At 37.2% G+C, this 23,381-nt stretch overlaps 2 protein-coding genes and 1 long non-coding RNA gene across 5 annotated transcripts; 2 read left to right on the top strand and 1 right to left on the bottom strand.

Moving 5' to 3' along the window:
* The first annotated feature begins 51 nt into the window (after nucleotides 1-51).
* On the top strand, nucleotides 52-6,330 carry LOC103405387 (actin-related protein 7). 3 transcript variants are annotated; one of them, XR_003774642.2, is made up of 9 exons: nucleotides 52-219; nucleotides 315-415; nucleotides 1,982-2,197; nucleotides 2,762-2,903; nucleotides 3,382-3,626; nucleotides 4,206-4,389; nucleotides 4,770-4,837; nucleotides 5,388-5,539; nucleotides 5,998-6,330. XR_003774642.2 is itself a non-coding variant. In XM_008344381.4 (8 exons), the coding sequence occupies exons 2-8, from the start codon at nucleotides 338-340 to the stop codon at nucleotides 6,148-6,150; spliced, it is 1,086 nt and encodes a 361-aa protein (XP_008342603.2). In that variant the 5' UTR covers nucleotides 52-219; nucleotides 315-337; the 3' UTR covers nucleotides 6,151-6,330. The 3 variants fall into 3 exon arrangements, 2 of the variants coding, with proteins under 2 accessions (XP_008342603.2, XP_070680392.1); XM_008344381.4 differs by lacking the exon at nucleotides 5,388-5,539; XM_070824291.1 differs by lacking the exon at nucleotides 5,388-5,539 and having other exon boundaries at nucleotides 149-219; nucleotides 285-415.
* A 1,376-nt stretch (nucleotides 6,331-7,706) lies between these two features.
* Nucleotides 7,707-9,002, bottom strand: LOC139197291 (uncharacterized). Its single transcript, XR_011582532.1, has 2 exons — nucleotides 8,254-9,002; nucleotides 7,707-7,902 (listed from the first exon to the last, which is right to left on the bottom strand). It is a non-coding gene; the product is annotated as an uncharacterized lncRNA (long non-coding RNA).
* Nucleotides 9,003-10,490: 1,488 nt separating this feature from the next.
* LOC103420450 (uncharacterized) lies at nucleotides 10,491-13,359 on the top strand. Its single transcript, XM_008358517.4, has 2 exons — nucleotides 10,491-11,172; nucleotides 11,962-13,359. Exons 1-2 carry the CDS (start codon nucleotides 10,817-10,819, stop codon nucleotides 11,981-11,983), a joined length of 378 nt encoding a protein of 125 aa, XP_008356739.1. The 5' UTR covers nucleotides 10,491-10,816; the 3' UTR covers nucleotides 11,984-13,359.
* Nucleotides 13,360-23,381: the final 10,022 nt, after the last annotated feature.

The raw sequence follows: 23,381 nt of genomic DNA, 5'->3' as shown, positions 1-23,381 counted from the left end.
TCGTAATGAATTTTTTACTTACACGTGTCAAGATCCAAATGTGCCGGTCCCACATATCAATCTTCTTGTCCATCAGATCCCACAAAAATAAATAATAGAAAAGGAAAAATAAAAAAAAAGGAAAAAAAGAAGAGAGGGTTCCTACCGTTCCTTCCACAATCTTGTGAAATTTGAAAAATACAGGCATCGCGGTTGCCTGCTTGCAGACAGAGAAAACGGGTAAAGGGAGTACTAGTCTCTTTAAACTTCAATAGTGAGAGCTTATATACATTTCAAATGCTCAGCTAAATCCCCTTTGTCTGTTCAAAATCTAGGGTTAGGGTTTTAAGATACCAGAATGGAGGCTGTTGTGGTCGATGCCGGCTCCAAGCTCCTGAAGGCAGGACCCGCCATTCCCGATCAAGCTCCTTCCATGGTAATTATCACAACATATGCTTCAATTTCTTGGTCTCGCTTCCTATTTATGAAAGCAAAGAGGCGAGCTTTAAGACCTTTTTTTTATCCTTGCTGTAATTTTCTGTTTGGTTGCTTGGGAATTTTTTTTTGCTTTTTTGGGAAAAATGGAAAATTCCAAATGTGAAAGCTTGGGATTGTTTGTTGGTTTAGACTTTCGTGGGGCCAGCTAGGATTTGTTTTGATATCTTAAAGTCGGAAACTTTAGTTGGAAAATTTAGTAGCAATGGCTTGGGGGGTAGAACCTGTTTGGTTTCTGGGAAAGTTGTGAGAAAGAGAAGGAAAATTGTAGTTTTCTGTAGGTCCAATTAATATTTCAGCAGAACAGTGAATTAAATTATGAGGGTTCTTTTTTCTTTTATTTATTTATTTTTTTTTTCTGCACCCCTGTGGCATGGATATCCTCTTGTTACTCATAAGTTGTTAGGAGTTCTCTCATTAATTTTGTTTTTGCTCTGGTAGGAAATGAAACTTTTATGGTTGTGTTAGGGTGTGTTGAGTAGATGATTGTGTCACTCAAGTTTGCGTTCTGAAGGCTATCGTCATGCATATGCACGCTGTTGGTAAAATAACTCTTGCTGTTATTGGTCTGATGGGAATCTTAATATATCTCAACTTTCCAAACTATATATTCCAGAACAACGTTGGCATGATAATTGTAATTTGTACATTGTCACACATCCAATTGATTCTTACTATTACTTTCATTTCCCTCCTTCCCAACAATCTCGTGTTATCAAATGTATATCTCTCCTCCTATCCTACTTTTAACTCTTATGAAGTTGCACAAAAATGATGCCTTTGCAGTTTGCACTCCTTTTTCCAGCTCAACAATATTAAAAATGTATTCCAGAACCAGAGCTGAAAAAACAGTTGACTCTTTCTGTCATAAATAATGAATTTGCACATCATTTTCGTTGTATTCTAGTATAATTTTGTTTTTGTGGAAGTTGTATATGGCCCATATGGAGACATTGATATTGACCTTTGCAAATACTTCTTACTTATTGTATGTAAAAGAGTAGTAGTATTCAGTTTCCAGCTGATTTTGTCTCTATTCAATTTCAAGGTAATTTGTGCTTGATATGCTCTCAACTTTTCAATTAATCCTTGGGTGTTGGGAAGTCTGAAGAAAAGAAAATCAATCAAATAGTGAATTTCAGGTCACGATTGGTCTTTATTCAGCAAAAAGAGAGAAAATTTTGTTTTCAAAACAATAAAGGTGAATGTTTTCATGGTAAAGTTTTGTTTTAATTTGAATATAAGAATCAGAAAAGCAAATTTTCTTTCTTTGGAAACAAAGACCAACAATTTTCTTGGACTTTACCATGAAAATCATTTCTATCTAAAATTGCATATTTGGAAAGGAAGAAGTGACTCTCTTATACTTAATTTGATGGTTGCATTGTACATAATGAAAATTCGATTTGACTAATCCAGAAGTAGCTGATGATATCGCTGTAATTTAATACTCATTTCTTTCTTTTTTTATTTTTCTTTAACATTTATGTTCTGTCATATGCTTCAGATAATTCCTAACCAAATGAAACGCGTGCCTGATGATGGGTCAATGAATGATAATTCATCACTTGAAGATATCTTTGTTGATCCAGTTGTGCGAGGTCTTATTACTGACTGGGATGCCATGGAAGACCTGTTGCATCATGTTCTATATACTGGCCTTGGATGGGAAATGGGAAATGAAGGGCAGATACTATTTACTGATCCACTTTGTACTCCCAAGGTTAGCTAATAGGTCGTTATGCAATTTTTGGCTGAAAATAATCACAGTGGTTATTTTCGCGGTTTTTATTATTTGTATATAGTTTACTTAGCAAGTCGATGGATTATCTGTTATAAGTCTAGGCTGCTTCCATTGAGCACACTATCTAAGTTAAAACTTTCAGATCATGATATTATAAATGTTCTTGCGTATTCTTGTTTAATTATATTTAAAAATAAATTTCTAACAAGTCAATGGATTATCTGTTATAAGTGTAGGCTGCTTCCATTGAGCACACTGTCTAAGTTAAAACTTTCAGATCATGATTTTATAAATGTTCTTGCGTATTCTTGTTTAATTATATTTAAAAATAAATTTATGTAGCCTCAAGTTTGTGTGTTGTGAATCAGTTTCTGACATTATTTCACTAGAGAGAAAAATATTGTAAGGAGTAAGGAAACCTTGTTATCTCTCTAGAGAGACAAATCTTAGAATTATAACTTGCAGGTTCTACATAACTCCTTTTTGTTTTGGTGCAGCTAATATATATTTCTTTAAAAAAATTAATTTTTTTCTTTCTCCCAGGCTGTCAGAGAGCAGTTGGTGCAACTGATGTTTGAAACATTTAACATTTCGGGCTTCTATGCATCAGAGCAAGCAGTATTGTCACTTTATGCTGTAGGACGCATCTCGGGATGCACTGTTGATATTGGCCATGGAAAAATAGGTTTATATACCTTGCAGAACGGAACCTTTATTTGTTAATGGAATCTTGTTTATTGAATACATAGAGTTCTTTAAGCTATTCTTTCGTTTCTATACTGCATGCCAAGTCATATGCAATATAAAAATAATAAATCTATATACAGAATTCAGTTTATCCTATCTAGCATACAACCAGTGATTTGAACCATGTACAGATCTTGTAATAATAATATTAAGACCGAAATATTTTATTGATAGTTGATAGCTATGCCAAGCTATAACCATCTACATAGTGTGCATTAGGTGACCATATGATGATAATGGTCATGAAAGATGCATTGGTAGCTGAACTAAAGCTTGCAAGTTTTAGTTAACACACCTGACCTGTTAATGGCATTGGACTCTCTGTGTAAGCTAGTGAGTCAATATGGTATATGATAATGTAAGCAAACTGATTTTTTTTATTGTGCCTTTTCTGCATTTTTGGCCAATTTTAACAGATATTGCACCAGTCATTGAAGGTGCTGTTCAGCACATTGCCTCAAGGAGGTTTGAAATTGGCGGTACTGATTTGACGAAATTACTTGCTGAAGAGCTTGGGAAATCCAATCCTCTAGTGAATATCAAGATGTCTGATATTGAGAAAATAAAAGAGCAATATTCGTGTTGTGCTGAAGATGAACTTGCTTATGAAAAGACCAAAAATTCATGCCAGATAGAGCAGCATACCCTTCCTGATGGACAGGTATGGTTAATTTTTTGAAATTATGATATGGATAGATGGAGAAGACACAGATAGCACATAACTTGCTTGGCATGTTTCAGTTAGGAGGATATGTTGACTTCAGTATATCATATTATGCCTGTAATTTGCTATTATTCATGCTGTAACTGGCTTGCACCTATCGCAGTTATCTGGTTTTGTTTGATTTCAATCTATTATGTGTTAATTATACTTGTATAACGAGTTTATTGAAAGTTATCCTCACTGAAATCTTCTCTAATCTTACATGTTGAATACTAAAGGTAAGATCTAGTTTACATTCAAACACTTCTATTCTTTAGATATATGTTCTTTAACGTGGATTTTTTTTATCCCTACTTTACATTTTCTTTTTTATTCTTCGAAATGTGAATGCAAGATGACAGCAATCCCATCTCAAGGCATTTAGGTCACAGTTATCATTTATTCCAAGCTTAGCCTTTTTCTGTTCCTTAAACCTTCTTTCCCACCCTGTTTTCTTTCATCACTCAGCATTTTCCCAAACCGTTGTGATGCTTTACATGTATAGTTACTTTAATGTAATACTGGTCATTGGTTTAGGTTATTACGATTGGAAGAGAAAGATATACTGTTGGTGAGGCTCTATTCCAACCATCCATATTGGGTTTAGAGGCTCATGGAATTGTCGAGCAGCTTGTTCGTTGTATTTCAACAGTATCGTCTGATAATCACCGGCAGTTGCTAGAAAATACTGTACTGTGTGGTGGCACTGCTTCTATGACTGGTGAGTTTATTGTTGCCGATGCCTGTGCCTTTCAGATACTATAATTACTAATTAGTACGATATATTTTCTTCTTTGTTTTCCTTTTTTCTTTCCTTGAATACTCTTGTTAGATGACTTCTTTTGTATAAATGTCTGCGAGCCCTTTCTTTGGTTGGTTTCATTATCCTTGTCATCCATATCATTTTAATAAATGGATTCACCAAGTTATGGGAATCCTTGGGTTCAAAATTCCTTTTATATGACTCTTCTTTGGAAGTATATTACAGTACAAGGCAACAGATATAAGAGCATGGCGAAATTTGAACTTGTCCTTGTTTCAAAAGAATAGGAACTTTTGGTTCTGTAATTGTATTGGCAGTTTCATTGCTGTTTATTGCAGGTTTTGAAGAAAGGTTTCAGAAAGAAGCTGGTCTATGCTCATCGGCTGTTCGTCCTGCTTTAATTAAGGTAATTTATTTTACCATTAAAACTGCATTCAGGTTTTAGCTTCAGAGTTCAGGGTGGGTTAGGTTTGAATTTCAAATCTTCCCAGGCAAAAACTCTGACAGTGATTAGGTGAAATAGTCAACTTTCTTTCACACGATGTCATCTTCACGAGTCATTGCATCATACCTATTTGTTTACTGGAATCAGAACCCTGTATCGGAAGTACAAATTCTTAGTAAGCTTTATGAAATAAGCCTTCCAAGGTAATATTTGAGGTCCACATACTCCAAACGTAATTATAGTTGGTCTCCTAATTGTTTCTGAGGCTGTATATAGTTCAGAGTCCAGAGGTTGTGTTAGTTTCTGTTATGGCATTTCCCTATCTTATTTGGTACACGTTAACGAGTGATTATGATGTCTTTATGTATTGTTTCATCAATTTTTCATAATTCTCTCTTAGACAGTTGGGTGTTTGGCGTTTCCATTCTTTTTGCTTACGAAATTCATAAATTTTTGTGCTCATGTACCTGTGATTATATTTTCTTAATGCTACCGTTATATTTGATGGAAGAGGTCGCACTTGGTGCGATGGCAAGTGCTTTCGCCCATGAGCGGTAGGTCTCGGGTTCGAGACTTGGAAGCAGCCTCTTCATAAATGGGGGTAAGGCTAGCCGACATTCACCTCTCCCAGACCCTATGTAAAGCGGGAGCCTTGTGCACTGGGTACGACCTTTACCGTTATATTTGATGGAATTTATGCTTCAGCCTTGAACTCTGATTTAAAATGATTAACATGTTCATTGATTTGGAAGTGATTCTCGACATGAAAACTTTTCCTGGATACCAAAAAGTCATCTAATTTGATTATGTATGACATTAATTAATAGAAAGATTATTGGTTGATTTGTTACCAGTGTAGCTCTACTGGAAAAGTGCTATTACAACGTAGATTAGTAAAAAGGAATTGCATTGATCTGGTGTACAGTGTACTGAAATTTTGGATATGGTTTGTTATTGCATGGTCTTGTAAGCAATCACTGAATCACTTTCTATTACCCGGACTGAACGTTATGTGAGCAAGATACTTTATGATTTACATAACATTTCCACAACACTATTTCTTCTGTACTAACTGGACTGCCAACTTCTTCTGATCGTTTTTTGGTCCGGGTTCAATGCAGCCTCCAGAGTATATGCCAGAGAATTTATCAATGTATTCAGCGTGGGTGGGCGGTGCCATACTTGCCAAAGTTGTGTTCCCACAAAATCAACATGTAACAAAAGCAGACTACGATGAAACTGGACCATCTGTTGTTCATCGGAAATGCTTCTGAGGTTCTCTTTTTTCGGATGGGAAATTACTCCTTCGCATCAGTCATAATTATTTGCAATTCTCATAGTTCGAAAGCATGCTAGATGGTATGAAATGGAACTCGAAAGGAAAAACAAGTGTATGGAACTGACCAAAAGTCCATCGGATTGGATTGGATTTCAATGAAAGATCCATTAACACATCCAAGCATTTTGGTTTTCAAATTTAGAGATCTTGTTAAGGATATGTTTAGTGAGGGAAATTGTGTTTAATATTCAACTTCATCCTCTACCACATTTCATCTTGATGCATTGATATAAACTCTCAAAGAATTGGATGATTCGCGACGCTGTGCAAACCAGCACCGAACCAATGACAAGAGTATGGGCTGGTTTGGTATTGCTGTGCTTTGAAAAAAAGCTGCTGTGAGAATAAGCGGCTGTGCTGTGAGAATAAGTGGCTGTGAAATAAAGCCAGTAGAGTGTTTGGTAAACTTTTTTGTGAAAGTGCTTTTGGAAAAAAAATCAGGATGATAGTGTGTCTTTTCATTAAAGGAGCACTGTAGCTCCGTGTGCTTTGAAAAAACTGGCTTTTTTTCAAAGCAGCAAATAGCAGCTTCAGCTTTTCCTTTGATTTTCAGCTTATTCTCACAGCAGCTTCCAAAATAAGCCATTTTTTTTCAGTTTACCAAACACAAAAATGACCCTCAGCTTTTTTTCACAGTGGCTTTTTTTAAAATCACCTCAATCCCAAACGGGGCCTATGTCTGGTGACTAGCAATGGTCGTGGGAATTCGTAGATTCCCAGTGGCCTTTGCAGTTAGTAAAGTGTGATTTTTGCGAAACTTGAAGATGATCAAGGGAAAATTACCCAAAATATTGTCTAAAAATAAGTTAAATGACTAAAATTATATACTATATATGATATCTTACTAAAGAGGTCGCATTTGGTGCGATGACAAGTGTCTTCGCCCATGAGCGGTAGGTCTCGGTTTCGAGACTTGGGAGCAACCTCTCCATAAAATGGGGGTAAGGCTAGCGGACATTCACCTCTCCCAGACCCTGCGTAAAGCGGGAGCCTTGTGCATTGGGTACGACCTTTTTATATGATATCTTACTAATAATTATGAGGGGTATTTCGGGGAAGGTGAAATTATATTTGATGGAATGAAGTGTTTTAAATCTAAATTAACAACTGGTGCCGTGCGAGTGGGACTGTGGGAGAGGCATTGTCTGTCCAGGGTTTCAGAGAAAGCCAACGAACATCATTGTGCCGTGCGAGTCAAGGTTTCAAGAACAACGGGACTTTGGGGTTAGCACTTTTCTGTTCATTTAATTTCTTATTTGTATGTATCTTCACTTTCACAATTTTTTTTTAAATTCGTTTGGAAGTGTCTTTAAACTTGGTCAAGGTTTCATAATAATTATTACCCATATTACAAATTTGAAATTTACGACCTAATTGTGTCATCATTCCAAAATCACATGATAATAATACTAATGGTAAGTATAACCAATATTTTTTTTAAGACAAGTATAACCAAAGTTTTAACATAAAAAAAAAAAAAGATCGAAAAGATAGACAAACAATAAGAGTATCACATGTTGATTTAAATTTACTAAAAAGATCAAATAAATTCAATACACATGTGAATAAATCAAAAGACTAGAGACAAGGAATGAAGTGTCACGCACCTTTAAGCCCAAATGTCTTGAGTCTTTGACCACATGAAGCACGATGACATTAGATTATGTTTATTGGGGCAAATATTATTCTGCGAGAAGGGTCAACTATAAGTACAAATATGAAAACTTTGGATATAACATATAAGAAGACATTTTTAAGATGGTGAGAAGGGTCAAGTGACCCTTGTGGGCCTTAATTGGCTCCGCCGGTGGCTCATAGGTTGGCTAGACGTGGTTCCGTTTTGTTAACATGGGTATATTTGGATTTTTATTGTCAAATGAGATTCTCATTAAACCACAGATAAGGCAGAATAAATGAACAATAGAGCAATACAGCGTTATACAACAGGTTCCCTCACAAAGCCTGCAACACCGAAGCATCATTAACCTAGCCACAAAGGCACCAAAAAAAAAGTAGGAAGAGTTAAGCTCTGCCTAACCTTGATTTATATTCCTCGGTGGACATGACACCCCGTCTCTTGACAACCAAAACCAGAGAGGGAGGAGGTTGCGAGGGCCAGCTGTTGAAGACACACCCTCTTGATACCCAGACTAACAACTTCATGCTGCTTTGAATCCATTTCCATTAAACTTGAGTAAAAATTGAAGTAACCTTCAAATCTCTTTTGTGGTGGAGTTAAATTCTCCACATGCTTCTAACTGATTTCTTCAGGACAACATCCATAAAAACTTTTGAATGATCACTTTCAATTATGACGTTCTGCAGACCCATGTCTTTAGCTGATTCCAATCATGCAAGCGTAGCCTCTGCCTCAGTTTCCTCGATAGATGGTCTGGGAAGATGGCAGTGTTCGCCTCCCAGTAGGATCCCTCTACAATCTCGTATGACAACACCCAAAGCAGCCTTACACAATGGTTTTCATGCACCATCTACATTTGTTTTGACAAAAGGTGGTGTGGGAGGGGTCCAAAATGACATTTCATGTAGTGGTGGCATGAGCTCTCTCGTCACTCTGCACCGATGCTCAATCATCTCCGCAGTAGAGCGAGAGGTTCGCCTTAGTGTAGCTGTTACATCAAGGTTTTTCTTCTTGAAAAAACATTGAATCTTTCTTCCATATCTCCCACAAATAAAACCCTCCCCATGATAAGTAAATGATCCCTATATCTTATGTACAAACAGATTTTGCAACTCCCAACAGCCACACATCAAGATTGGTGATTGTTTGTGGGGAGATCCAAACCATAGTCGGGAGGTCCATCGGCATATGAGGGTAAGGTGCTCTACTGTCTCTTCAAACTTGTCGCAAAAAGGACAGATTTCACATGAAATGACTTTCCTTTGGAATATGCTATTCAAAAAGGTAACACCATGGAGAGAGCCCGCCAAGGGTAGTTGATAATTTTTGGGACAACTTTCATCTTCCGAATAGTCTTCCATACCTTATTCTCAATCAAGTGGGAGGTTTCAGAGAAGATGCCAACCTTGTGGTGGTGGAACTAATTCCATGATCGCAATGATACCCACTTCTAACAGTAAATTATTGCAAGGCCAGATAAGCCGATAAGATGCTTGAGTCGTGTACAATGTGATTGAAACTATCAAATTCGTCTTAATTTCATAGAAGAAAATTGATGATTGCCGTTATCATAAATGATGCCGTAGACAAAGTTGGAGCAGGTCCTGGTATCACAATTGCAGGTTTAGGGCATTGTGGCGTTGAGGGGCGGGAGTCAGTTATCTCTCCAAATTTTCACGCTTCTCGCCAATCCGCCGTTTCGATCCTTCGACAAATACTTCCCTTCCCTGCAATCGACTAATGTCCAAAATAAAATAAAAAAGGCCTGCGCCTCTAGATGCTATAAGTAAATCACCATATGAAAAATATTTGGCTTGACGAACCATGCCCCCGACGTAACGTCCGGTTTACTACTATAGCATGGCTTGAAACCGGCCAGAAAATTTTTGAAGTTTTTTATTTAAAATTAAATACAAACAGTCTTAAAGAAAAACTGGTTGCAGAATGTACGTACAATTATGATTCATTGATCCTGAGATCCTCACAAAGAGGATCCGGATAGGATCCGCCAAAACAACCTTTTAATTTGTACTTTACAATTAAGTTAACCAAATCATTGTGCACTAAGAAAAATGGTTTATTTACTTACGGGAAACAAGTAACAATCACGAAAGCAATAATAATTTTTGAAATTATTGTTGACAGTCTAAAAATTTAATTGTGTATTCCTCTTAATAGTATTTTTATATATAAATATAAAAGCGTGGAGTACACAATTAAATTTTTGAAGTGCCAATAATAATTTTCTAATAATTTTTTTCCCAAACGTTGAAATAGTTCAAAATACTTTAGTCTTTGGGCTTCTGGTACCGTTACCTTAAGAGCCCGCTTGGTGGGCCGGCTGAAACAGGCTATGGACAACTAAAATGGGCTCCGAGCTATGTACGTACAGTACATCTCTTAACCTTCTCTTCTTTGAGATATCATCTGTGCTTTTCTTCACTGTTAAGAGCAATTCCACCCTAAAGATTTTGAGCCAGCACCCAAGGCATTTATCCACTCAAATAAACAGTAATATACCACAGTAAACTGTAATAGACCAAAACATCTCTACTCCTAATAAAAAATAACCTAGTCAATTTTATTAAAATATTATTAATTTTTACTATAAAATAATAATTTGATTTTTTAATGTCGTCTTCTTCTCCTTCTTCTTCTTCCCACTTGCCAGAAATCAATGGCAGCAACAACACCATTTGCCCCAACACTCAACTGAGAGAGGGAGAGAGGGAGAGAGGCATAGGCGCATTAGCATTTCCCCCTTTGATTTTATTTTGCTGGTGAAAAATGGATCCATGCCCATTTGTGCGGGTCACAGTGGGCAATCTCGCTCTCAAGATCCCCGTCGCCTCCAAGCCCGCTCGCTCCGTCGTTCACCCTTCCTTCTCCCCATGCTTCTGCAAGATCAAGCTCAACAACCTCAACCTCCCCCCTCGCCTCCAAGCCCGCTCGCTCCATCGGGATGGGTTCCAAGGATCGGGATGGGGTTCTAGGCGTTGAATGGGTTCCAGATGAGAGAGATGTGACCATGACGTTAGCATGGAGTCAGATGAGCCGTCTCCTTCCTCTGTCGATTTTAGGCCGGCCTGTGGACTGGCTTGGGCTGGGTGCTAGTCTATTCCACGGGCTGGAGTGGATTGACAGGGTCCTAGCCTGGTTTTTTGACTGGGTGCTGGGCTATTCCACCTCCGGTGGAACTGCTCTAAAGATCTTCGGTGGCCTTTCGGCTGTCAATTCTTGTAAAGATTGCCGGAATTCTGAGTCTGGCGAGCTCCATCTCTTTGACAGGTTCTGGTTCAAGATTGAAGAAACTCTCAGGTTCGTTCGATTCAGCACTACCAGGTGTTTGATCAAATGCATCAATGAAATTTTCTTCTGTTTTTTTGGTTGAATTCAACATTCCTTCTTCTTGTTTTTGGTGTTTTCAATTGAATTTCTTGTGACATTCGCATTTCATTAAGGCCAAATCCAAGTGCCTATTATTTCATTCTTTGTTGGATTTCTTGGGATTGATTTCTGCTTGAAGGTTGTTCTTGAAAGGATTTCCTATTTGGCTTATTGTAATTATGTCTGATTCCTCTGTTAAAATTGAGGGTTTGTTGGCTATGCTTACGGTTGGATTTCTTGGGATTGATTTCTGCTTGAAGGTTGTTCTTGAAACGATTTTCCTATTTGGCTTATTGTAATGATGTCTGATTTAAAATTGAGGGTTTGTTGGCTATGCTTACGGTGAAGTTACAAGATCAAATTTTATTGTCCACCCAAATATGGGCTCATTTGGATGTGCTTTTAAATTGATTAAAATCGTTTTTAAAGAAAAAGTTTTTTATGTTCCAAAAGCATCAGTTGTATGTTTTTTCCTCAAGTACTTATACAGTTTACTGCTATGGCATCAATTGAACAACTAATTAATATATAGCATACTGATTAATAACGTGAGACGGCGTACTAATTGATATATAGCATATATATGATTTGAAAACATATTTGTCATGTGAAGTGAAATTTGTAAACAGTACAGTTTTTGCTCAACTGTAAACTTTGAATACTAACGTGAAAACCTAGATGTCTCAAGATTTTCTCATCCCCAAACTATTATTTATGCAGGTTCAGAATGTTTGTTGTTTAGGGGCCAGCCTTTCTGGCGTTGTGAACATGCTTGTCATGGCTTCAAATCACCACGGTATAGGTTTTACAATTGTTGATACTGACAAATTAAAGATTGAGCTTGGAATAATGTCTGGAATGGTGTGCCTGATGCTGCATTGCCTTTTGAGGAGCCTCATCTGAGAGACTTGTTGAATGATGCCAAACACTCTCATAATGTCTGTTTTGTATGTGATGAAACGACAAAAGATGAAGGAATCATAAAGAGGGCAAAGATGGTCTTCATTGTTGTTGAGGTACCCACAAAGCCTTAGGGTGTAGGTGCTAAAAGTTCATTAGACCTCACACGTTGGGAAGCAGCTATGAAATTTGTGATGATTGAATCAACTCTAAATAGATAATAGTTGAGAAATCCACCCTGCCAATTGATGTAATAGAAAACCACACCCAATGCATATTGGCGCAAAATCCGCTTGGTACCCAGTTTTCAGTGTTTTATAACCCGGATTTCTTATCACAAGGCACTGCTGTTCACGACGTGAGAAACCCAAGCCATATTGCTATTGGAATAGTTTAGGGGGTAATGTCAACGTGTTGCAAGAGTTATATGAAAAATGGGTTCAAGCTGATAGAATTAATGTCCTACGTGATTACAAGGCTGTTGTGTTGGTCAAAATTGCAGTTAATTCAATTCTTGCAATGAAATACAACATATTGAGGACGATATCGGAACTGTCTGAATTAGTTCATACCAACTTTGAAGATGTGGAAGAGGTCATTAGAATGGACAGGAGAGTTGGACTTCACATTGATTCGAATCTCGGAATTGGAGAGCAGTGTCTTACCAACGACTTGTACTACTACAAATATATTCTCCACCATCACGGCTTGAAGGAAGACTCGGAAGTAGTTCACAAAATCATTAAATTGAATGGTGAAAGTACAAGTTTATTGCTACGATGATTAGGAGTATGGAGACAATAAGAAATAAGAAGATTGCTGTATTGGAGTTTCCTACAAAAAGAATGCAAACAATGTGTGAAACTCAACGGCAATCCAGATTTGCAAATGTCTGTCGAAAGAAGGATGCGATAAATTAACGATTTATGATGCTAAAGCAAGAAGAGAAGACATAGTACGATCCCTGCTATGGAGAGCAGTCTTTAATAAGAGGGTAGAGATTGTTGTAGAGGCTCACAGAGCATGGGAAGGAGCTCATGCAATTGTGTTTTTCGTCGATTCATATGAGTTTGAAGAATTACCCTGGGGAGATATTCATGAAACAATGGGCAAACCACCATTTATTTTTGTGGGATGCAATCTAAATCTGAACACCGTTAGGACTCTGGGATTCAATCAGACCTAGAGGTAATTTCCAATAAATTTTATTTAAACCCATATTTTATCTAATGGTGTCGAATTAGATTGTATCCCACAAAAATAAATGGTGGCTTCTCCATTGTTTCATGAATATCTTCGCAGGATAATTCTTCAAACTCATCTAAATCGACCAAAAACACAATTGCATGAGCTCCTCCCCATGCTCTGTGAGCCTCTACATCAATCTCTACCCTCTTATTAAAGACTGCTCTCCATGGCAGGTATCGTACTATGCTGCTCTCCATGGTAGGGATCGTACTATGTCTTCTCTTCTTGCTTTAGCATCATAAATCGTTAATTTATCACATCCTTCTTTCAACAGACATTTGCAAATCTGTATTGCCGTTGAGTTTCGCACATCATTTGTATTCGTAGGAAACTCCGAATACAACAATCTTCTTATTTCTTATTGTCCCCATCCTCCTAATCATCGTAGCAATAAACTTGTACTTTCACCATTCAATTTAATGATTTTGTGAACTTCTTCCGAGTCTTACTTCAAGCCGTAATGGTGGAGAATATACCCTGCCCTCCAATTCCGAGATTTGAATCAATGTGAAGTCCAACCCTCCTGTCCATTCTAATGACCTCTTCCACATCTTCAAAGTTGGTATGAACTAACTCAGACAGTTCCGATATCATTCTCAAAGTTGGTATGAACTAACTTAGACAATTACGATATCGTTTTCAATATGTTGTATTTAATCGCAAGAATTGAATTAACTGCAATTTTGCCCAACACAACAACCTTGTAATCATGTAGGACGTTAATTCTATCAGCTTGAACCCATTTTTCGTATAACTCTTGCAACATGTTGACATTACCCCCCTCAACTATTCCAATAGCAATATGGGTCGGGTTTCTCAGGTCGTGAACAACAGTGCATTGTGATAAGAATTTCGGGTTATAAAACATTGAAAACTGGGTACCAAGCAGATTTTGCACCAATATGCGTTGGGTGTGGTTTCTATTTCTCAACTATTATCTTTTCAGTAGTTGATTTAGTCATCACAAATTTCACAGTTGCTTCCCAACGTGTGAGGTCTAACGAACCTTTAGCGCGTACAACTTTGTGGGTACCTCTACAGAAATGAAGGCCATCTTTGCCCTCTTTATGATTCATTCATCTTTTGCCGTTTCAAAGACCAAGATTAATTTAATGACGATATCTGAACTAAATATGGTGAAAGTTCATGAACCAATTGTATTAAGGAAAGCATTTTGGAGAAACCGTTCCTCTATGACTTAGTCTGACATTCTCACACGAAGCTTGGGCAATTCCGTCGACCAGAGGCTTTAGGTTTACGTCTTTTAACAAAATCTCTCAACATCTGAAGCGCTTGCTACAGTCAAATTTCACTCCCATTTTTGAGGCATATGTGCCTTTCACATTATCATATACTACATTGCTTATTTTCATCGCTGAAGCCTGCGCAAAATGAATGATATTATAATGTGTACTACTACAAAACTTGTTATTAGCACTTAGAAAAAAATCATTATGTACTTCTCCATTATATTTATGCATGTTTTGAGTGAATGATGACATTTTATCAGAATAGCAGATGAGCACACATTTTGTGTGTGAACAATTTCTTTTTATTTTTTTTGATTAAGGAGTGTGATTAGTTTCTAATTTTTTTTTTAAAGCATGGGACAATGATGATGAGATCGTTTCTATTAATAAGGGCATATTTTTCTTAGTATTGCATAATTACTGTTTTGTCATCTTTATGAAAATATTATGTATAAAAAACGAGGGTAAAATATAGGGATATGATTGTCATTTTCTCAAAAGGCTCATATTACTGTTTTGTCCTCCTTAGATATTGTGTGTGAGGGTAAAATACAAAAAATAGGATATGATTGTCATTTTGAGAAAATGTTTAGGGTAAAATAGGAATATGATTGTCATATTTGAGAAAGATTGACAAGGAGAGTTCTCTTAATAATAATAATATAATAGATAATATATATATATATATATATATATATATATATATATATATATATATATATATGATGGGTTAGAACCAATGGACAAATACTTTTACATTCCTTTATAGCCTTTAGATCTTATAATATTCAATGGTCTAGATTAAGAGTGATGTGGAGATTTGTAAATATTAGATGATTATGTGGATTATAACTAACTAGCCTTTCTGCATGTGCTTTGCGCGTGCAAAATACATTTTTTACATTACGACGTGCTACACGTGGCATACAGAGTTTTTATTCCTTCCACATTTGTGCATGCATAAAAACATATTTGCTTTAGAAACACTTCATACATGTTCTACATGCATTGATTTATACGTCCATAATTTTCCATATTAAGGGAGTGATAAAACTAATTTTGATTGGGGCCTATCAACTCTCCAACTTTTCCAGAGGTTGTTGCCAATAAGAAATTTGTGTACTTCACGGCAGCAGAGTTGATAGGGGCCTCTTTAGCAGCCTATAAACTCCATTCCTGCATGGCTTTTATATTCTAGACAATGCAAAATGTAACTTAACAGAATATCAAAATCAGTAATTTTCTGCGAACATTTGTCCGAAGTATTTAAGACGGTTGGAACTTTTGGCTGCCACCAAAATGAATAGTTGATTCTGTAAAACTACACAATCCCTCACGCAGAGTAAGGGAACATTATAAATTATCAAAAGAATTTTTATATGTAAAATAAGTGAAGAGACAGAGGAATCATGCATACTCCAATGAAAATAATGTACCATATAAATTATTAAGCAAGTCAAGAAACTACCAATGAGAATAAAATGATTCCACTTTTACCTTCCAACATTCTGAAAACCTATAGAAGATAAATTTTCAAAATTGTTAGTAATACAAACTCCCAAACCTGTACATGCTGATTGAACCAACTCACTCAAACATTCGACTCTGATCGAATTTGGATCCTGATTTCTTCCTTTTGCCGCAACAATTTTCTCCCCACATTTTATATTTTCTAATTCCTTGTGCCAAAGAATTCTTCCTGCAACACATTTGTTTCTGGTTTCAAAAAGACGAATTAACATAATCAAACCACATCTCTTGGTGTTCATGCTTCAAAGGTGCATGTGCAATAGAATAACATTAGAAATTAAAACACAAACGAACAACATCAGTAATGAATCATGGTATTCTTTCGACTACCAGATCAAAAGGACAGAAGACACTCCTGTGTGGGAAGTTCCTGAAGGGATAAGCAAGTAATGTAAGCAAAGGAGAATGGTTAGGTAAACCAAACTTAAGCAAAACTAAAGGATGGTTAAGTAAACCAAACTTAAGCAAAACTAAAACTCACAAGAAACCTGATCGTGGATGACTCGAACTAAACTGCCACAAACTGAGATAAAATAGAAAGAAAAAAGAAAAGAAATTGAACGTGCAAAAAGGAAACCTGATCGTGGAGGACTTGATAAGTCAATTTCATATTATATATTTTACCCTATTCTTAGTATGTTTTGGTAATTATTTTTGTAGAATTTTGATACTTTGATTTGTATTTTCAATATTGGAGGACGCTTGTGTCTCTCTTGGCGTATTTGTATCAAAATTTGGGATTTGTCTACCAAGCGGTTATTTTCTAGTAATAAAATAAAGGAGTGATGCGCGGTTCTGGAATAATGACGTTTTGGGCTTGAATTGCGTTTTTGGAGCCCATAATGACCTCGGATGAGTTTGTGGCCTTTTGGAGATATGTTCAGAACGTCCTGATCTTCAAAACAAGCTATTATGGGCTGGATTTGGACGATATCTGAGGCTAAAATGTGGCTGGACAAGTACTTAGCAGATTATCCTAGTTTAATTAGGATTTTATTTTCTAAGATATTTTATTATTGTTCTTAGTTTCCTAATTGGAATAAGAGACCTATGTTTTAGGAGTTGTGCGGGGGCATAGCAGTTATATTGCTTTTGCCGTTCTCACTTTTACGTACGCTTTCTTTGATGCAACTTTGGAGATAGAGAGTAATTGCTAGGGTTCTTGGAGATTTTCTACTTTAAGGTATTTTCATTCCTTTTATTCTTAATAATATTTTCTATGATTTTAATTATGAATATGCGAAACTAATTCTTTTTTTATTTAATTGCTTATGATTGAATGCATGCATACTTTGAATTATTAATCACCGTGATTAAAACTATCTAATTGTCTTAATGACTGATCACCATTAGAATCTTTAGAAAAGTAATTTGATACAATTTTGGTTGGAAGGTTCTCTGGAATTGACGCTGACTTCATGTGGTTAATAATTGTAATTTCACTTAAGATGAACACTTCGTCTTAAGGGTTGCATGGTTTTTCAAAGGGTTTTCATAAAGCATAATGAGTCTCTCATGTTCAGATTTGATCCGAACGTCCGGACGGGTTGTATGTTAGATAAACGTTCTATGTTGGAGGTTCCAAGTAAAATATGAATTAGAAAAACCTAACCTTCAAAGTGGCATGTGTAGATCATAAGTAATTGATAAAAGTTCATAGGATTGCTAGGTGATGTTGGAACCCTAATGTTTTCTTAATTTGATTTCTCCCAAACTGTTTCTTCTTCTTTCAGTTTTAATATTGCAGATTAGTTTACTTTTATTTATTAAATTCATTTTTAATTTAAGTAGGTTATAAAATCAATCATCTCAACTTTCTCCTTTAGAATAATTAATTGGAATTTGATTTGCTTCGAATTATTTAATAATCCTTGTGGAGAACGACCTTGCGAGAACCGTTTATACTACAATAATCTTGTCATTCTTGCAAGAAATATAGGAGTTTTTAACCCTTGTGCGTGTGTGGTATAATCCCTATCAGGACTCAAGAATAAGCTGCTGCAAACTGACTGAGAAGATGAATAAACTCCCAAGAACTCACAAATCCATATTCAGTAATTCACAAATCCAACATTAGAGGAGGGAAGAAGCTTCATTGTTCTTTCTACTTCGAATGGTTTGAGTAAATTTATGTTTTCAATTTCATTCTACGACGCTGCCAACAGTTACTAGACTCCGGCACAAACACAAATTCCACATTTGATACAAGCAGCAATATTGATCGCAACCATGGACCGGGTTCGGTTCATGAAGCTGACTGGTCTACCCCAAATGGTAATAAGAATAATGCTGCTGCAAGTGGTGATCACATTAATAAGGGTAATACCTCTTCTTCTCCTCGTAGAGGTGTTACTTACAAGGAAGTGCTTCTGCAGAAGGGAACAAATAAAGGAGGGATTGGAAAAAAAGAAGAGAATAACGTTAATAACAAGGAAGAAGTGGAGAGTAGTGTTGCTGATGATGATAGCGAAACGAACTCTAAAGATGACCTCCTTGAATTGTTCGAATCAGCATGGCTTATGACATCGCCTAGAAAAAATAAGGGAAAATACGCGCCACGTTCGGTTTCGTTCATTTTTTGACAAAAATAGTACGGTTTTAACCACTATTTTCACGAATAACAAAAAAATTATGCAAAAAGAATGCTATTCTTGAGATAAGGTTATATATTTTGCTAGTTTTGTTAATATGAGACATTAAGGTAATTTTTAATGTTTAGAACTTGGTAAATATATGTAGATACAAAAATGACAGTGTTATTTGGCTGTCCAATTCCATAAATCTTGGAAGTGAGTAGGATTCTTTGTGTTATGATAGATAACTGAGCATCAGTTGGTTCTGTACTTTAGTTTTGGCATCATCAAGAAATGCAATGGCTGTAAATAAAATGTTATATTGTTTGTGGTTTGTGGAATTTACAAAATCCACCGAGTGTGCTCTCAAAATTTGCGGAGCAAAACTTTCTCTTGCATCATTCTCATTAGTACTTATCGTTTTTTCACTCTCAAACGATATCAATTTTGTCAAACGCGACAAACAGGGGTTACATATCAACAATAGAATTTTACGGGATAATTTCTGTGTATTCCATAATTCTCAATAAAAGGATATGTACAACTCTAGTTACAAGAAAGGCAACAAATAAAGGACATAATACCTTTCCTAAAACAAGACTCTAGTAATTACAAAATATTTACATTCTCTTTTCTACTAAATATTAACTTATTCCAATACTCCCCCTCAAGTTGGAGCATAGATATTACTCATGCCCAACTTGACAAGCGACTCACCAAACCTTCTATTGCACACGGCATGGGTAAGTACATCTGCAAGTTGTTCCTCTGAGTTCACAAATGGTATTGACACAATCTTCTTCTCCAGCTTTTCTTTGATAAAATGTCTATCAACTTCAACATGCTTAGTCCTGTCATGCTGTACTGGATTCTCGGCTATCTCTCTAGCGGACTTATTATCACAATACAACTTCATTGCCTCCTTCTGTGTAAAACCAAGGCTCTCAAGTAACTTTCGCAGCCAAAGCATCTCGCATACACCATGTGCCATTCCCCTATATTAAGCTTCGGCAGAAGACCGTGACACCACATTTTGCTTCTTGCTCCTCCACGTAACCAAATTGCCTCCAACGAATGTAAAATATCCCGATGTAGACCTTCTATCAGTCACATCACCGGCCCAATCAGCATCCGTAAATCCCTCGATCCTCATATGCCTATGACTCTCATACAAAACTCCTTTACCCGGAGCAGACTTTAAGTATGCCAAGATTCTCATCACTGCCTCCATATGATCTACACTTGGTGAGTGCATAAACTGACTAACCACACTTACCGCGTAAGCAATATCCGGACGAGTATGAGACAAATAAATCAGCCTCCCCACCAGTCTTTGATATCTCCCTTTGTCAACCGGTTCCTGATCTGGATAAATCCCCAAATAATGTTTCTCTACGATAGGAGTGTCCACAGGTTTACACCCCAGCATGCCTGTTTCCTTTAATAAATCCAGAACATATTTACGTTGAGACAAGAAAATACCTCTAGATGACCGAGCGACTTCCACTCCAAGAAAGTATTTTAAATCTCCCAAATTCTTCATCTCAAACTCGGCAGCAAGGTTTTGTTCAAGCTTCATCATCTCTTCTGAATCATCACCGGTTATTATCATGTCATCTACATAAATTATTAAGGCAGTCACTTTACCACTTCCCCGTTTCACAAATAATGTATGATCCGAATGACTTTGATAATATCCAAACCTCCTCATAACCTGAGTAAATCTCCCAAACCATGCACGAGGTGATTGCTTAAGTCCATAGAGTGACTTTCGCAATCTACATACTCCGGTTTTTCCTCCAGCATTGTACCCCGGAGGAAAATCCATATACACCTCTTCTTCTAGGTGCCCATGAAGAAAAGCATTCTTTACATCAAACTGTTTCAGTGGCCAATTCAAGTTTGCAGCTAAAGAAATCAGAACACGTACCGTATTCATCTTCGCTACCGGAGAAAAAGTTTCCTGATAGTCAATACCATAAGTTTGAGTATACCCTTTCGCTACTAACCTTGCTTTATATCTGTCTACCGATCCGTCTGCCTTATATTTAATTGTAAAGACCCATCTACACCCAACTGGTTTCTTGCCTTTAGGTAGCTCCGTCACCTCCCATGTATCATTCTTGTGTAGTGCCATCATTTCTTCATCCATTGCAGCAGCCCATTTAGGATCCTTCAAGGCCTCCTCAACTCGGGTTGGTGCTTGGATTGCTTCCACATTATTTACCCAGGCTTGACGTTCAGGTGCAAGGTTTTTGCACGACACATAATTTGATATTGGATACTTTACTTTTCCTTCAGGAGAAAACCTATCAGGAGGAACACCACGATTTTGCCTTGGCGGCAACTTATACATACTTACATCATTATTTGGATTAGTTACATGAGCATCTGTAGTACTTACCTCAGGGATATTCAGAGTAGACACATTGGGTGGCACTATCGAGCGAGAGAGAGAGGGTGATGTAGGTTCTGCAGATGGCACTTCTTCCCTTGAAGTACTTGGTTCGACAATAGGCTGCTGGATTATTATAGCTTCCTCAGTAGGACCTTGCCTAAAGCCTGCACTTGTCTCGGCAGGCATCAGCTGAAGGCCCATATCATTCTCGGCAATTTCTTGTCGAAAATTTGGTGTCCCATTTTCATCATTGTCGTCAACACATGCTCCCCCTGAACTACATATCACATCCTCGGGTACCTCTAACCACCCAAGATCAACTTGATCACCACTAGTGTTCTCCCCATGGTGATATGAAGGTGATGGGATCGAAGAATAGAAATACTCTGATTCAGAAAAAGTAACATCCATAGTCACATACATATGTCGAGTTTCAGGATGATAACACTTATACCCTTTCTGTTGAGAGGCAAACCCAACAAAAACGCACCGAAGGGCACATGGATCCAATTTGCTACGATGAATCTTGTGAATATGAACATATACTACACATGCAAACACACGAGGAGTAAGGGTATTAGTGGATACTACAACCCGAGATGGCATACGGTTAATCACATACACAGCATAGGTAACGGCTTCAGGCCAAAAACGTTTAGGCACAGACGCACCAATAAGCAGGGCACGAGCAGTTTCCAAGATATGATGATTCTTTCTCTCAGCAACCCCATTTTGTTGTGGAGTATGCGGACATGTAGTTTGATGAATAATTCCACGATCTTGTAGAAACCGGGATAACTCAGAAGCTATGTACTCTCCACCGTTGTCAGAACGCAAAACTTTAATATCAATGGAATACTGAGTTTTAACCATCTGTTGAAACAGACGAAACACATCACAAACCTCACTTTTATTTTTCAACATATACAACCACGTCATACGAGTGCAATCATCCACGAAAGTAACAAACCATCTAATTCCCGAAGTAGTACTAACAGGGGAAGGCCCCCACACATCAGAGTGTACTAGTGCAAATGGAGAAGATCTTCTATTCATACTTGGAAGGAATGAAGCACGATGACTTTTGGCTAAAATACATACTTCACATTTCAATTCTGAGTCTTCAATACCACTGAACAAATCAGGTACTATATGTTTCAAATAACCAAACGATGCATGCCCCAAACGACGATGCAATAACAATACCTTCTGTAGATTCCTATTACGTGACGAATGAACCAAATGAGCTCTTCCAGGAACCACGTCATCCACATAATATAGTCCATCTCTCTTAGTGCCACGCCCAATGATCTCCTTTGTTTGAATATCCTGAAACAAACAAAATGAAGGATACATTACTACAACACAATCCAATTGTTCAGTGACTTGAGGTACAGACAATAAGTGATGGGACAATGACGGAACCAATAAACAATTATGTAACGGAAGAGAGGGTGTAAGAGACATTGTTCCCGCTCCAACAACGGCAGCAGTAGTACCATTGGCAGTTGCCACACACTTTCTATGAGAATCTTTCATGGACTGAAACAAAGTTCTATCATACGTCATATGATCCGTTGCACCGGAATCTAAAATCCAACCGGTATTGGTCATTGTAATAACAACTGCACATCAGTCTCTACACACTGCACAAAACAACAAGTACGCACAATACTTATACGTAACAAACTACACACTTGCAGCTGTAGACACGCTGATCCACGGACAGAAATCACTAGCACAAACTGTAGCCCACGGTACAAGAGAACAATCCACACATTGCAAGCAGTAGCAAGAACCCACAAATCCTTTTTTTTTTTTTTTTTCAAAAGAGAAAAAATTGCAGAACTTGCAGACAGAATCTGAAATAATAGTACTAACACGCACAGGAACAAAGGCACGATACTGGACAACAATTCAAGTGCAGCTCGGCACAAGAATTATAGTTATACTCACTGCAACAAACTGGACAGCAAGCCAAATTGTTTACTACCCACGGGATAAAGGAAAAGGTACTTTGACAATTGATGCAAAGCAATTGTATGCTAACAATTGCACAACAATTGTACACTGTTAAAAACCACAAGCACAGCAATACCATTCACACACGGTTGCACACACAGCAACAACACACACGCACAGTGACTGATCTCTGCGAAAAGAATTGCAAAAAAAACAGTTGATTGAGCACAACGGAAAAACTAGGGTTACGGCAGCTTTGGCTCTTGATACCAAATAGAA

The sequence above is a fragment of the Malus domestica genome, chromosome 07 (assembly GCF_042453785.1).
Source record: "Malus domestica chromosome 07, GDT2T_hap1".
In the NCBI taxonomy this organism is placed as follows: domain Eukaryota; kingdom Viridiplantae; phylum Streptophyta; class Magnoliopsida; order Rosales; family Rosaceae; genus Malus; species Malus domestica.
The sequence above is the reverse complement of the archived record's forward strand: the minus strand, read 5'-3'. Positions and strand labels throughout refer to the sequence as shown.